The 16,513-nt window shown below is 45.3% G+C and overlaps 1 protein-coding gene across 3 annotated transcripts in view; it reads left to right on the top strand.

Annotated features, from left to right (window-relative positions):
- NALCN (sodium leak channel, non-selective) overlaps positions 1 to 16,513 on the top strand; it is an 864,749-nt gene that overhangs the window by 554,929 nt on the left and 293,307 nt on the right. For all 3 annotated transcript variants that reach the window (XM_077482966.1, XM_077482963.1, XM_077482965.1), the window contains one exon: positions 7,828 to 7,902. In XM_077482966.1, coding sequence (XP_077339092.1) covers positions 7,828 to 7,902 — 75 coding nt within the window. The remainder of the gene's footprint in view (positions 1 to 7,827; positions 7,903 to 16,513) is intronic.

Below are 16,513 nucleotides of genomic sequence, written 5' to 3'. Positions count from 1 at the left end.
CTTTTTTGATTTTATTTTTGGACCCACGAGCTAAATATTACGCACTTGATGAATAGGCTCTGTAGGGCGTTTACTTTTTATATCATATTTTACTGATTGATTTATTCTTTTGGATGATATTCATTTATGAACTTATTTTTAATTTATTGGTTGTAGCCACCTATGGTGTATTCATTATTTTTTTATCTAAAAATCTTTTTAGTTTTTTGTCCTATTATTATTTTAACTATTCACTATTGTTATTCATTTGCACTTACCCTAGAAGCACATAGCACTTTCTGGTTGTATTGACCTTTGCAGGCTTAAGGGTGACAGTGATGGGTTATTGTTTACATTATTTTATGTAACACAAGCCATAGTTGACTCTGCAGTGTGTTTACTTTTACCATTTTTAACGGTATTAGCCATATCCATAGACTTGTACTTTAAAATAGTAAAAATAGTTCCGATAGTTCATTAAGATTGTATACCCCCTGTTTTTATGTTTATTATCTGTAATCCCCCCTACGAGCTAGGTAGATAGGGATTTAACTTCTTTGAATTAACACTCCAAATTAGAATAGCACGACACCAATTTACCCTTTCTTTGAAATGAATGGACTTTCCCGCACACGGAGGAAAGTCAGTTCATTTTGAACGCGGCTCCAGGTAACCAGGACTAGCGAAGGAAGTCAATGTCGCTGCCTACGGCGGCGAGATTGACACGTCGCTGGCCCCGTCACCTGGTATGGACTTAAAGGGGAAGCCCTATGCCCAAAAAACGGTGTGAGGGTCCCCCCACAGTCCATATCAGACCCTTATCCGAGCACGCAGCCCGGCCGGTCAGGAAAGGGGGTGGGGACGAGCAAGCACCCCCCCTCCTGCGCCGTACCAAGCCGCGTGCCCTCAACATGGGGGGTGCTTTGGGGAAAGGGGGGCCGCGTGCCCCCCCACCCCAAAGCACCTTGTCCCCATGTTGATGAGGACAAGGGCCTCTTCCCGACAGCCCTGGTCGTTGGTTGTCAGGGTCTGCGGGTGGGGGGCTTATCAGAATCCGGGAATCCCCTTTAGTAAGGGGGCCCCCAGATACCGCCCCCCCCACCCTATGTGAATGAGTATGGGGTACAATGTACCCCTACCCATTCACCTGTGAAAAAAAGTAAATAAAACATAACACACAAGGGTTAAAAATAATTTATTGCACAGCTCCGGGGGTCTTCTACCGTCTTGGGGGGTCTTCTCACCGGACTCCTCTGCTATCTTCTGCTAGCTCTTTTACTAGCAAAGGAGCCCGGCTTTCTTTGCCGCCACCCGGGGGTCTTCTTCCGACTTCGCGGGTCTTGTCTCCCTCTTCGGTTCTTCTTGCCAGGCCTCCGCTTTCTTCCTTTAGCTCTTTTACTAGCGGTGGCCCAGTCTTCTGTCGCCGCCTCTTCTTCCAACTTCGGGGGTCTTGTCCCCCTCTTCGGTTCTTCTTGCCGGGCCTCCGCTCCTTCTTCCAGCTCTTTTACTGGCGGTGGCCCGGTCTTCTGTCGCCACTGTCTTCGCCGCCTTCCGTTCTTCTCTTCTTCTTCCTTGAGATGTTGACTTGTCGCTGTCTCTGCCCGTAATGACAGGGACGTGTTGTGCGGCGACATATATAGGGACAATGGGCGGGGTCACCGGGTGATGTCCCCGCCCATTATGATGTCACAGCGCTGCGCCGACTTCCTGGCGGGCTCAGCATGTGGACCATGCGAACATGCCTGAGCTCATCCCTAGTGCTGAATAGCTGTACATTCAGGAAAACCAGGAAGTAGTCAGGTCCATGCTGTCCAGCTTGAACTGGAAGAGGAAATGATGTCACCAGCAGGGGGGGAAGGAAGGGGTCAGGACTGTCTCTGTGGAATCAAAAGCTACGTGCTCGGAGCTCACAGCTCCTTCTACTAGCCTTTTGTTCTCCGGAGGAGAGCATCATTAACCCTCCTGGGCATGACATCCGCAGCCATAGAACTACATATGTTCAGCGGACCAAAAAATATGGGGTGAAGGAATTTTGTAAAAATAGTAGATTATAAAAATAGTTGGGCTTACAAAGGTTGACAGCTGATGCAAAACAGAGCACTTATTGAGCTAAAAAAAAGGCTAAAGACTAATGCTCGGCTTCCACTAGCGTGACCTATCATGTGACTGTAGAGTCGCACGACAAGTCATTCCCCATGACTTCCAATGAGCACCATTCACATCTGTGCAACTTCAAAGCAGTCCCTGCACTACTCTGGTCCCACTTTGATGCAACTCGAAGACCCCAAGAATACATAGGCACTTTCCACAGTCGCATCAAAATCGCAGTAAAAAATTAGGGAAAACTCATGCGACTTTCACATCACAACAGTGGAAACCCAGCCCAAGGTTGCACGATCTGAATATCAATATAAAAGAAAACAATTAAAAATGTTTTAATCATCAATATAAAGGGGGTGTATATATATATATATATATATATATATATATATATATATACACACATATTAAAAACGTGTGAGAATGAATATGTAAGAATGACAGTATGTACAGAATTCATATACAGTAGCTCACAAAAGTGAGTACACCCCTCAAATTTTTGTAAATATTTTATTATATCTTTTCATGTGACAACACTGAAGAAATGACACTTTGCTACAATGTAAAGTAGTGAGTTTGCAGCTTGTATAGCAGTGTAAATTTGCTGTCCCCTCAAAATAACTCAAGACACAGCCATTAATGTCTAAACCACTGGCAACAAAAGTGAGTACACCTCTAAGTGAAAATGTCCAAGTTGGACCCAAGTTCACCAGAGCTTCACAGGTTGCCACTGGAGTCCTTTTCCACTCCCCTAGATGACATCACGGAGCTGGTGGATGTTAGAGACCTTGCACTCCTCCACCTTCCATTTGAGGATGCCCCACAGATGCTCAATAGGGTTTAGGTCTGGAGACATGCTTGGCCAGTCCATCACCTTTAACCTCAGCTTCTTTAGCAAGGCTTCTTTAGCAAGGCAGTGGTCATCTTGGAGGTGTGTCTGGAATACTACCCTGCGGCCCAGTCTCCGAAGGGAGGGGATCATGCTCTGCTTCAGTATGTCACAGTACATATTGGCATTCATGGTTCCCTCAATGAACTGTAGCTCCCCAGTGCCGGCAGCACTCATGCAGCCCCAGACCATGACAGTTCCACCACCATGCTTGACTGTAGGCAAGACATACTTGTCATTGTACTCCTCACCTGGTTGCCGCCACACACGCTTGACACCATCTGAACCAAATAAGTTTATCTTGGTCTCATCAGACCACAGGACATGGTCCCAGTAATCCATGTCCTTAGTTTGCTTGTCTTCAGCAAACTGTTTACAGGCTTTCTTGTGCATCATCTTTAGAAGAGGCTTTATTCTGGGATGACAGCCTTGCAGACCAATTTGTTGCAGTGTGCAGCGTATAGGCTGAGCACTGACAGGCTGACCCCCCCATCCCTTCAACCTCTGCAGCAATGCTGGCAGCACTCATATATCTATTTCCCAAAGACAACCTCTGGATATGACGATGAGCATGTGCACTCAACAGCTTTGGTTGACCATGGCGAGGCATGTTCTGAGTTTCAGGGTCTTGGCAATCTTCTTATAGCCTAGGCCATCTTTATGTAGAGCAACAATTCTTTTTTTCAGATCCTCAGAAAGTTCTTTGCCATAAGGGGCCATGTTGAACTTCCAGTGACCAGTATGAGAGAGTGAGAGCGATAACGCCAAATTTAACACACATCCTGCCCATTCACACCTGAGACCTTGCAACACTAATGAGTCACATGACACCGGGGAGGGAAAATGGCTAATTGGTCCCAATTTGGACATTCTCACGTTTGTTGACAGCGGTTTAGACATTAATGGCTGTGTGTTGAGTTATTTTGAGGGGGCAGCAAATTTACACTGTTATACAAGCTGTACACTCAGTACTTTACATTGTTGCAAAGTGTCATTTCTTCAGTGTTGTCACATGAAAAGATATAATAAAATATTTACAAAAATGTGAGGGGTATACTCACTTTTGTGAGATACAGTATTTGTAAAAGAGACATCATAAAATGTATTTTTGTATCTTTGTATACTGCATGACCACACATAAGGAGATACATGCCACTGTATGCTTGTGAGAGATATGTATTATTGTATACTGTATGGCCACATAAATGCAGACTAGGGACCCAACGATATCGAAATTTGAATGTGAGGTATGTGATGACCATACAGTTCTACTGTAAAGAATTAAATAGTATTAAAGAAGCTGGTATCTACGTACATGTATTATAACAGAGTGTGTATCTCAATCTCTTCCTTAAGCCCCCTTTGCGACTTAAAGCGTATATCCAGAAGGTCTCCTGCTGGCAAAGCCATTTAAAACGCCCTGTAGCAGGAAGATCTCTGGAGATGGCCTCAGTCACCCAGACCCGTAGACCCAGTGGATTTTTTGTGATCCTTCAGAAAGTGTCTGGGGACACTATGCTTATCACATCCCTGCTCAATGAATCATATATGTTTACCAAATTGTTGGCGTAAGGGATAGATGGTCCTTCCTACATACAGGAGACCACAAGGACATGTCAGGCAGTATATGACATACTCACTAGAGCAATTATGGAAGTCTTTGATGTTATATATCTTTCCTTTTGTAATGAAAGTTTTTTGCCCATGATGAACAAATTTGCACATAAGGCATCGTTTTTTCCAGCATTGGAACATGCCTGTCAGTGGAATGAGTAAGACATGGGTGGGGGGGACTGGAACTTACGAATTCTGCTGGGTGCTAATTGGCTTTTGATGTTTTTAGCCCTACAATAGGACACTTTGGGTTTCTGCATAAGAGACGAGCCCAAAAGGGGGTCTTTCAGTAAAATTGGCCAGTGTTTAATAAGAATGTTTTCCATTTTTCTGTGGCAATCATGAAATTGTGTCCTCAACCACATAGGTTGGGGATCGGATTCCTTACGCAGAAACCCAAAGTGTCCTATCATAGGGTTAAAAACATAAAATGTCAATTGGCACCCAACAGAATTCGTAAGTTCTAGTCCCCCCCCCCCCATCTCACTCATTCCACTGACAGGCATGTTCCAATGTCGGAAAAAAATATGCCTTATGTGCAAATTTGTTCATCATGGGCAAAAAGCTTTCACCACAAAAGGAAAGACATATAACATCAAATAATTCCATAATTGCTCCAGTGAGTATGTCATATGCTGCCTGACATGTCCTTGTGGTCTCCTGTATGTAGGAAGGACCATCTGTCCCTTACGCCAAGGATTTGGTAAACACAGACAATTCATTGAGCAGGGATGTGACAAACATAATGTCCCCAGACACTTTCTGAAGGATCACAAAAAATTCACTGTGGGTCTAGAGGTCTTGGCGATTAAGGCCACCTCCAGAGATCTTCCTGCTGCGGAGCATTTTAAACGGCTTTGCCAGCAGGAGACCTTCTGGATATACTCTTTAAGTGCTCTCTCACCAGAGGGGCTTAACAAAGAGCTTGAGATACACACTCTGTTATAATACATGTACGTAGATACCAGCTTCTTTAATATTATTTCATTTTTTACAGTACAATTGTACGGTCATCATCTTCGAAATTTGGATATCGTTGGGTCCCTAGTCTGCGGTTGGGGGTGGTGGCATTGTAAGTAACCGTCTCACACATACATACATTTTATGACAAATATATGAATTCTGTACATAATGTCATTCTTACATATTCATTTTCACACGTTTTTAATATGTGTGTGTGTGTATGTATATATAGATATATGTATATATTTTTTAATATATTCCTCCCCTTTATATATATATATATGATTAAAACATTTTTAGTTGATTTTTTAATATTGATATTCAGATTGTGCACCCTTGGGCTGTTTCCACAATTGCGCCCTGAAAGTCGCACGATTTCTCCGCAATTTTTTGCTGTGATTTTGATGCGACTGTGGACAGTGCCTGTGTATTCTTGGGGTCTATGGACCTCGAGTTGCATCAAAGTGGGACCAGCTTAGTGCAGAGACTGCTTTGAAGTTGCACAGATAGGAATGGTGCTCATTGGATGCCAAGGGGAACGACTTGTAGTGCAGCTTTACAGTCCCAAGTCGCATGAAAGGTCACACTAGTGGAAGCGAGCATTAGTTAGATTTTGTTTTGGCCTTTTTAGCTCAATATGTGCTCTGTTTTGCATCAGCTGTCAACCTTCGTAAGCCCAACTATTTATAATCTACTATTTTTCCGAAATTCCTTCATACCATTGACTTTGGTTCCGCTGACAGTATGTAGTTCTATGGCTGCAGACATCATGCCAAGGAGGGTGTATTTAAAGTGGAAGTAAACCCATCGATTTAAACAGTTAAAAATAAAGGCATGCCGGGAATGCTAACTGCACATTGGCTGTGCTCACAGCCAAACTATCAAACCATCCAATGGCTGGTGTCATAACGAATCACATGTGCAGCACCATAGCAGTTGAAGATTAAACAGAGTCAAAGATGGCAGCTTCCTTGGCTGAAAACGACAGGGGAGTTTACTTCCACTTTAATGATGCTCTCCACCAGAGAACAACAGGCCAGTAGAAGGAGCTGTGAGCTCCGAGCGCAAAGCCTTTCATTCCACAGAGACAGTCCTGACCCCTTCCTCCCACCCCCTGCTGGAGAAATCAATTCCTCTTCCAGTTCAAGCTGGACAGCATGGAGCTGACTACTTCCTGGTTTTCCTGAATGTACAGCTATTCAGGACAAGATCCGGATCATGTGAGGAGCCTGTGGAATGCAGTAGAACCGCCAGAACTACATACTTATGATGAGTATTACTCCCACTTATATCTTGTAAGCGTTTTTAATCTTGTGCAATAAGTAATACTGTTTTAACACTACACTTAGAGGCAACCCTCCTGTTTCTATTGATGTCCTTATAGGTCCCTGCTAGGGCAAGGTGACACCTGATGACAGAAAAAAAGGGGGCAGCGAATATAGGACCAACTAAGCGGAAGGAACACAAAGCTCTAAATGAAAAGCAAACACTTTAATTGTTTATTGTTATACTGCCACCCTGTGGCATTTTTATGGGTATCCCCATTAGTACGATGCAATTTCATTCGCACCCATTGTAAGAATGCATATAATATATATATATATATATATATATATATATATATATATATATATATATATATATATATATATATATAAATATTATTAGTAATTATATATTACTGCATATAATATTATTTGCCTAAACCTTTTTGCGTACAATAAAGATTTTTGTAGATTCAGATCATTTGTTTAGTTCATTTGTCTAATGAAGATTGCCATGCAGTGATTGTCTCTGCTCCATTAAAGGAGAAATCCAGGCAAAGCTTGTTTTTCATGTCAAGGATATCAGTCCAGGCACCACGTCATCATGACAATAAAGTCTAGATCCGCCAGGTGTCTGGACTGACACCCGGCTCAGCCTCTAAGCGAGATGGCTGCTCTGCCCCCTCCACAGCCCAGCACTCCAGTGATCGAGGAGGGAGAAGACAGTCAGCAGCTCTCTGCTCACAAAGCTCTAAAAAACGAGTGATAAGGGATGATCGATCGTTTTTCAGTGTAGAGGCGCCGGGGGACATATAAGGTAAGTATGAATATGGAAGGAAAAAAAAAACATACTTCTCTTAAGGCTAAGCATAGATGTATCAGGAATGAGTAAGTCGGTCTTAAAACCACTGAAGTCAGAATATATATGAATAATACTAGCATACTATGCTAGAATAATATATGTTTTCGATATGCAGAAATTAAAATAAACTTTTTTCCACATTTTTTCTTCAACAGATTTTGCTGAGCTTGTTTGTGGCAGTTATTTTGGACAATTTGGAGCTTGATGAAGATTTAAAAAAGCTGAAGCAGGTAATCCATACTAATAAGATATTATTTTATCTTTAGGTTTTCAGTGGACTTAATTTAGACAGATTTTCTTCTACTAGTGTAACACCAATACATGTGCTTACAGATCAACACCCCCCCCCCCCCCCACCCCCCATAGCATCCATGACTGCTAACAGGAGGTACTGCCAGCCTTAATGTAGCAGGCTCAGTATCTATTGGGTCAAGAAGTGCCTGTCCTGTACCACTGCAGGGAACATATGTCTGGTCATGGCATCTCCGCTTTCCTGGAGGCAGCAGGGAGTTGGTCTGTCACGTACCTGGTTGTAGAGCCTGACATGAAGAGGGAGGCCTCTCATACAGCTTCAGCTCAGGGACCACTGGTGGTGAGACGGGGGTCACAAAAGCACAGTGAGGTAAGAGTGGCTGTCAGGTGTCCAGCAGACTGTGCAGGTAAGTGGTTGGTGCTTCACCAGGTATAGATCAGATGGCAAGGACAGCAGATGAAAACAGGTGTGGCAGACTTTTAGGTTGGCAGATTGCAGACTGGCAGTTGCTTGGCTGGCAGATTACTGACCACTTGTACAAGCAGGTTGGCAGGGACTTAGCTGGCAGAGGATCAGCAGGGACCAGAGAAGTAGCATGCTGGTCAGGGAATGCTGAGCATATAGAACAAGGCAGGATGCATGGTCAAACAAGCCAGGTCAGTAACAGTCAGATCAGGCATGGACAGCAGGCAGGAGAATGGATAAGGTACAGGCAAGGTCAGCATCATACAAGCAGGTAGATAAGCAGAAGGAAAAGCAAAATCCAAGACAAGATCAGGGCAGGGGAAGATCAAACTTGGTCAAGACATGCTTGGTCAAACACAGGAGTAATTTGGCACAGGAAGGTTATAGATCAGACAGCACTGACTAGTACAGCCAGGGGTGGACTGACAACTCATGGGGCCCACGGGCAATAGGAGATTATGGGCCCCCAGGCAATCTGAGATTATGCGGCCACACAGTATACACACACAGTATACAATCACACAGTATACACATACATGTACACACAGTATACACAGACATGTTTCTATTGGCTGAGAAGGTACTGGAGAGGTGGGGCAGCTATAATCTCAGGATTTTTAGACCAAAAGGATGTCGGTAAGGGACATTTCAGAGACAGATGTAAAAAAAACACAGTTTTTTTACATACTGTCCCTGGTTTTACTGAGGCTGGCAACCCTGATGGGGCCCCCTAGTGGCTCGGGGCCCTCGGGCATTGCCCGAGTGGCCCAATGGTCAGTCCGCCTCTGACTACAGCTGTTAAGTAAGTAGCCCAATTGGCACAAGTATCAGCAGTGGGTGCACGCATACATGTGCCCACGACTATGCACAGGAAAACGAGTACCCGCAGGCCCACGCCTGTGCATCTGTATTGCGCTTTAGAACTTAATTTGTACTATCTGCACTTCACTGATAGGGTGGCCCAACATCATATCTTTTTAATGACAGACTGCAGTGGCCAAAAGAGATGCCCAAGGTTTGTTACATGCTGCCCCAAACAAATAGAAGTATAGTTGGCATGACCAGATGGACCGATGAGCCCACATGTGGGTGTGGCACCATCCAATCCTGTTATGCCTGTTCATTAGGAAGTGAGTGAAAATCTGGCAGTGGAGGTGGTGGAAAGTAATTAAATATCAAATATATTTAGAGGTGTTCCTGCCACCCATAGAGAGGCCTATTAGCCATTACATGTCTTGTGCTTTACATGTGATTAGGGACTAATTTAGCTCAGCGATTAAGTTAGGCCAAACAGAGCTGCAGATGCATCAGTCACAAGTACTGTAATCATAACAAGTACAAGTACTATGGATCATAGCACTATCCCAGCAAGGCCTGCCGGTAACTGGCTCCCCTATTACTGCCACAAAAGATGATCAGGTGCCTGCTAAAGAGTGACAGATATTGTTGAAGAACCACAATTAATGTCAACCCTGTGTATCATAGCTGCTAGGAAAATACTCCTGAGAGGAAGTAACATGAAAACAAGCAGCAAAAAATTTCCTGAGAGCGCTTGGATCCAGGATATGATGTCTGTAAGAAAGGTTTGTTGTACTATACCATCACTGAGGCTGTCATCATCCAGATACACCCCAGACCCTTTCCAGTGGAGAAAAGTAAGTAGTTAGCTACTGTTGTTTGGTTGTATCTCTGACACTTTATTTGAGCCAAGCTTCTTATCATGTTCTCCTTTTTAATAAACATTAGGCTCATTTAATGGAAGTTGGTGAGTCTTCAAGTTATAGATCATGATTACACCAAACCTGAGACATCATATCCTGGATCCAAGCGCTTTCAGGAATTATTGTTCCTGCTTGTTCCCCTATTTCTGTGCAGCCAGGCAACATGCATTTTCCACTTACACCCAGATACAAGAAATTAGTCCCTTGGCTTTTTTTGGGGGGTTTTATTAGGGATAACAACTTGAATAGGGAAGAGAAATTTGGCATGCCCAACTTGAAGAACACAGATGAAAACAACTTTCTTCCTATATACAGAGATAAGATCCTGGACTGTTCTCCTGGACACCCTCAGTCAGTCTCCCTCAGGATCAGTAGCAAAAGTCCCTTAAGGACTAGGAGCTCCTACTACCCCTTGGAAAATAGCACAAAAAGGTTGCAAAACTGCATGCAGGAGTATCTCCTCTCCTATTGTAAAACTGCTCCCAGCACTACCAGCCCTCCTGGCTGCTGCTCTGCTCTGAAGATCTTCCAGTGCAAGGGATAAAGGGGTTAAGCACAGCACTCTCCCTTGAAAGCTTACCACATGTGACAATCTCTCCCCTTGTGAATACCCAAGTGCGCCAATGCACTCACTCCCTGCTTCCACTGCTCTCAGGCAAGAATCCCGCTCAAACCATTATGTCAAATGGATCTTCTTAAACAAGCCCCAGCCTTAAGACAAAGCCCCCCCCCCCCCCCCCCCGACCTAAGGGACCTCTCCTAGGCCACCAATAGCCTCCTTGGCACTTCATCTTCCACCTGACACCCCTGCTAGCATGGCTCCACCATATTTGCCAGGACATTCTACCTGGCCAACAAACTACCAGATCGGGGGGGGGGGGGGGGGGGAGGGGGTGGTTAACAGAGACCTGTTTATGTGAGTCATCTAGCAACCCAACCTGATTACAGACTCATACAGTTACCATAAGTCAAACATAAATTTGCTTGCACGAATTTAGTAGCACACTAGAGGGTGCTACACAAGTAATGTAATAATCTAACCATCCTTTCTGAATATACAAGTGGCAAAACTGCTGGTTCTATTTCATTGAGAATTTCCAGGATGTTGGAATGTTTTTGCATCCAAGTTATAATTTTTTATTTTCTCTGCAGACAGCACTTTACCGATTTGTCTGTGAAAATTTGATCTGCATCTTCTGCAACCATGGCAGTTCATCCACTGATTTTGGAAGAAAATTTCAAAACCAGTAGATAAACATTTTAAAAATTTGTTATTTCCATCCTATGTAATGTTTAATTATACTTAAATCATATTAAAATTGTTTGTATCAGATGTCTTTATTGTATGTGAAATCTGTGCATTTGTAGTGGAATAGTATCAGCTAAACCCAAATTAATTTGGGTTATTTTGTAGCAAACAATTGCTATTACAGCTTACAAGCCCATACTGGGCCCAAGAACTTGTGGTTGTAAAGTCAGACTGCCTCTTTGAAGCCTTGTCTTCCTTGTATAAAAGTACTGTAATGTCTCTCTTTGCATAAAAGTATGATCTATGACAAATTGCCCTGCCTGTGAAAGCCTGAATGTAAATAAAAGCAAACCTGTGAGGATATATATATTGGAGCTTCTGCTAATTTGTTTTTGAAGGCTTCAGCTCTAAAGTTGCTATCTTGAGCCTATCTTTAGTACCCTATATCCATCATATTTTTGCCACACTCTAATGCCCTGTACACACGACCAGTTTTCCTGTCGGAATAAACGTTGAAGGTTTTTCCGATGGAATTCCACTGAAACTGTCTTGCGTACACACAATCACACCAAAGTCCAATCGTCAAGAATGCGGTGACATACAACATGTATGACGGGACTAGAAAAAGGAAGTTCAATAGCCAGTAGCCAATAGTCTCCATCTCGTACTTGCTTCAGAGCATGCCTTATTTTTGGTCCGTGGGAACAGCATACAGACGAATGGTTTTCCCGAAAGGAATTGGTTCAGTCGGAAATATTTAGAACACATTCTGTTTCTAGGTCTGTCTTTCTCCTAGCTCACCTTTATCCTGGCTTTGTTGATCTTTTCAACAGAGTGAGCCATACGCCACTCAGACCTGACAACTATATCGGACCACACAACTTAGCCCGACCCAACAGATAGCAAACCTTATAAGTTACAATAAATGAGGGTGCACATATTACCAAAATCTGACTGATTCCCACCACCCAAAGCGCTAAACGACCTGATCCTTAAGTCTTCATCAGACCGTTTCCATTGCCGCCCCAATCTGAAAATAATGAGAAGAATAGTTGTCTGCACTCCAACCAGCGGATAACAGGCATTTCCTGAACACTGCCCTAAACTGCAATCTAGACATTGCTGTCCCATCCGCATGCATAAAGAAAGCTCCCAGAAAATTTGGCCGAAACACTGAAAAAAAAAAACCCACAGCCCAGACAGGGCAAACTGGGGAAGAGGGAACCACACACAACTCAATCCAAGAATCCCCTCCTCAACTGATCAGTTCGATTTTCCTAACATACAGTAATACCCAATGTAGTGTCCTGTAACCAGACATCCTGCACACTCAAACCACCCTTACCAATTCCCCCACCCAAAAAGCCCCAAAAAAGGCCAATACAAAGACGGCCCAGAACAAGGCAACCTCATAGGAGGAAAAGCAAACCCTATCCAAGTGACCCACTACAGCACCAAGAACCTCAAATGAAACTGGGCGTTGAGCGTCTGCCACAGAGGGAGCTTTCCCATAATCCCACATAGCCTGCCTGGCCAGAAAAATCTCTGTGACCTGACAACTTTAAACATGAAAGCCAGACTGGCCAACTGCTGAGACATAGCAAAGACAGACACGCCTCATTCAAAATTCCTGCCAATAAGATAAAGTAACACATGTACATCATCATTCACCCCCCATCTTCATTCACCAGATTTCTGCAGCACTCTGCAGTATGAGGACCAAGCTGACTCCTATATTAAATGATGAATTGAGAACTTGGAAGTGGCAATGCAATGCTCCACAGATGATTGGGGAATGGAATTCAGCGCTACTCCACTTCCAGTGCCAACTGATGGAATCTGCCCCACTGGAAATGAGACAAAGCATCAGCCACAGTTACCAACTCCTGAAACGTGCACAATTCCATGGATGGTACAATTTTAAAATAGTTCCCAAACAGCCAAATTACACACTAAACCAACATCCCTCCATTCCACTGGCCAAACAACTCTCAGCACTTTAATGACCCTGACAGTAGGTTCCATAACCAACAGAGCTTGCCATGTCAGTGAACAATTCTAGTTCAAAATTGGAAATCGCCTGCTTCCGCCAAAGAGAGAGACCATTGTAAGAAATTAATCCCATACTCTCAAGGCCTCACGCTGATCCTGTCACAGCCGAATATAAGGATGTGGTGCCTTAATGCCAGCTGCTACAGCTGTAGCAGCCACCAGTCACCAAAAACATGGCCCATGGGCATACTGCAACAAGCAAAATTCAACTTGCCCAAGAGAGTTTGCAAAGCACAAAGTTGATTTTTTTTGCATTGCCTGGTGGCAGAAATCATTTACCTTCAGATCTTCAAGTTTGTCCAAAGGCAAATGACATTCCATTGCCATGGTGTCGATGACAATACTCAAAAACCACAACTCATTGGCCCGGGCCTACCGTCTTGTCAGGGGCCAATGGCACACCAAAAAACTGGAAAGCATGTTGGACCATGGCCAAAAGAGGCATAGATAGTACTTCCAGCAGGCCCTATGCACAAGAAATCATCTAAGTCATGGATGACTGAATTAAGCCTGGAAGCGTCCTGAACCACCCATTCTAAAAAGAAACAAAACATTTCAAACAATGAGCAAGAAGTGGCACAGCCCATTGGTTAACATCTATCAACAAAATTGTGCCCTTGCCATTTGCTCCCTAGCGACGAAAGGCCACCTCAATATTAGTCTTGGCCAACAACATACCTTTACCATACATAGGAGCCCACGACACTGACATATCTAAAGAAGTATAGGACACCATGCAAAACTTCGGATCGATAGCATCATTCACTGAACCCCCTGTGACTAGTGATGAATGAGGCATAACATATTTGGTTCTTTTTTTGGGGATAATACCCAAAGGGAAATACTCGTGGGGAATCAAAAGGACCAGCAATACGACCCAAAGCAACTACTTTTCTAGTAGCAACTAGAAGCAACTACTAAAGTTTTCTGGAAAATGACCACTGGATGTAAATGAGATGACTGCAAGCTATCTGCCATAGGAGGAACAACCGGCAACTGGCAGGGTATTAGAAAAACCGTACGAGAATTACAGCTACAACATATGAGCTGCTTGCCTGTTAGAATAACTCTTTAGGAAAGGCACCATCTTTTCTACCTTCACCAGCATCTTCCCTCTTTTCAGCGTCGCCTCCTTTTCCTTGCTTGAAGCATCTGTACAGTGCATGAAACCCACCACACCCTGAACAGTCATAAGGGAAACGGCACGCAGTGCCAAACTTGCAAGATCTGGCATTGAATTGCCAACATAACCCCCTGCATTTTGTGGCCAGTTGTGAAGTGGCTGTCGCACCTTCAGCCCCAACCGTTGAAAAGCAGGAGCGAAACTCTGTGGAGAGGACATTGGTTTAATCCAGAGAATTATGTTTTTGTGGTCCCACCATAAAGAGGGCCGGACTGCCTTGCGCTGACAAAAATGCTTGTCCTAGCAAAACCAAGCAACCCCACCATTAACTCGCTGGAATTCGCCAATAGAGTCCAGATAACACAATAAAAAAGGGGAAGCCAGTCTCAGGGGCCTTTTCCCCAATGACACAAGCTAAAATTGCATATGCCTGCAACCAGTTTTAGAACGTACGGGGAATCAACCGATACCGCAGTTTTCTTCCTCCTTCTTACTTTCATCTAGTCTAACGTTAAAGTTAAATTTCTCCAAAGGAGGAATCTGATGGTCCCGCACCCACACCAAGAGGATGAGCTGAGGCTGTGGAACCCTGACCACTGACACTGGAGGACACGTTGAAGGCTGGCCGCAGGCCAGCCTGTATTTGTAGGAGGAGCCTGAGAGGGCTATTTAAACCTCCTCTGTCAGGGCCAGTGTCGGTAGGTTTTCTGGGTGGTAGCATGTCATTTCAGAGCTGCGGTCGGCCGCGGCTATGGTCCCCCCCTTCTCATCCCTGGGTCCACACTGGCCTATGTAGGCCAACCTCCCCCCTTTTTCAGCCCCATGTTCCAGCATGGAGGGGGGTGGCAAGCCGTCGGCAGTGGCTTCTCCCAGCGTTCAGGCATGGGGGCGGGGACAGTCCATCTCTCCTGCTCTAAATCTCCCCACAGTTTCGTGGGGACAGCCTGCAGCCCTCCTGGTGAGGGGAGGTGGTCGGCCCCACTGGCGCCCCTTACAGGCACGGAGCGCCCGCCGTTCTCCTTGTGGGGGGGGGATGTGATCGGCCGCGCCGGCTCCCCTTCCCCCCCCCTTGCATATGCAGTGCACCCGACCGATTCTCCTGGCGGGGGGGGAGGTAATCGGCCGTGCTGGCTCCCCCTCCCCCCACCATGCAGTGCACCTGCCGATTCTCCTGGCGGGGGAGGGGGGAGGTAATCGGCCGCGCCCCCCCCCCCCACATAGGCTGCACACCCGCCGATTCGGCCGTCCTTCGCCTACACTCTCCCCTCCCTCAGCTCTCCAGCGGGCTGTCCGCTCGGTATTCCTGCCAGGGGGAGGGGGGGTGATCGGCCGTCCTTCGCCCACATTCTCTCCTCCCTCTGCTCTCCTGAGTGCAGTCCACCCCTCCCCCCGGTTTTCCCTCTGGGGGGAGGGGGGTGGGCAGTCGTCCTCCGCCTTGCGATCTCCCCTCGGCTCCGGGTGGCCAGTGTGCAGCCGCCCGGTGCTCATGGGGGGATGTTTCGTCCGCCTCCTCACACCTGCTTTCCTGGGCTCGGTCCTCTCCCCTTCTCCCCTCGCGGGTACGGAGCGCCCGCCGTTTCTGCTCGTGGGGGGGAGGGGGGGTGATCGGCCGCGCCGGCTCCACCCTCACGTTAAAATGATGATGATGATCCGCCGATTCTCGGGGGGGGGGGGGATTCGGCCGCGCCGGCTCCCCCTCCCCCCCCCCCCCTCACATATGCAGGGAAGAAAAAAAAATGCTTGATTATTTCTAAGGTGCAAGATACAAGTTCACCTGTTATAAGATAATACCTGCCAATGATTCTTTTCCATTCGGTTATCAGCAGATTAATAAATATAGGGTCTGTTACATTGGAAAAAAAAAAAAAAGGTGTGGGGTAGAAGGACTGAAGTGTTTGATTTATGCTTCGGCGGACACTTTTTTTCTAATGTTAGCAATGTTTCCAGATGACCAGGTTTAACAACCCAACAAGAAACA

This window comes from Lithobates pipiens, unplaced genomic scaffold (genome assembly GCF_037356315.1).
Source record: "Lithobates pipiens isolate NorthernLeopardFrog02 unplaced genomic scaffold, aLitPip1_a1.2 Scaffold_16, whole genome shotgun sequence".
NCBI classification, from domain to species: Eukaryota; Metazoa; Chordata; class Amphibia; order Anura; family Ranidae; genus Lithobates; species Lithobates pipiens.
The sequence above is the reverse complement of the archived record's forward strand: the minus strand, read 5'-3'. Positions and strand labels throughout refer to the sequence as shown.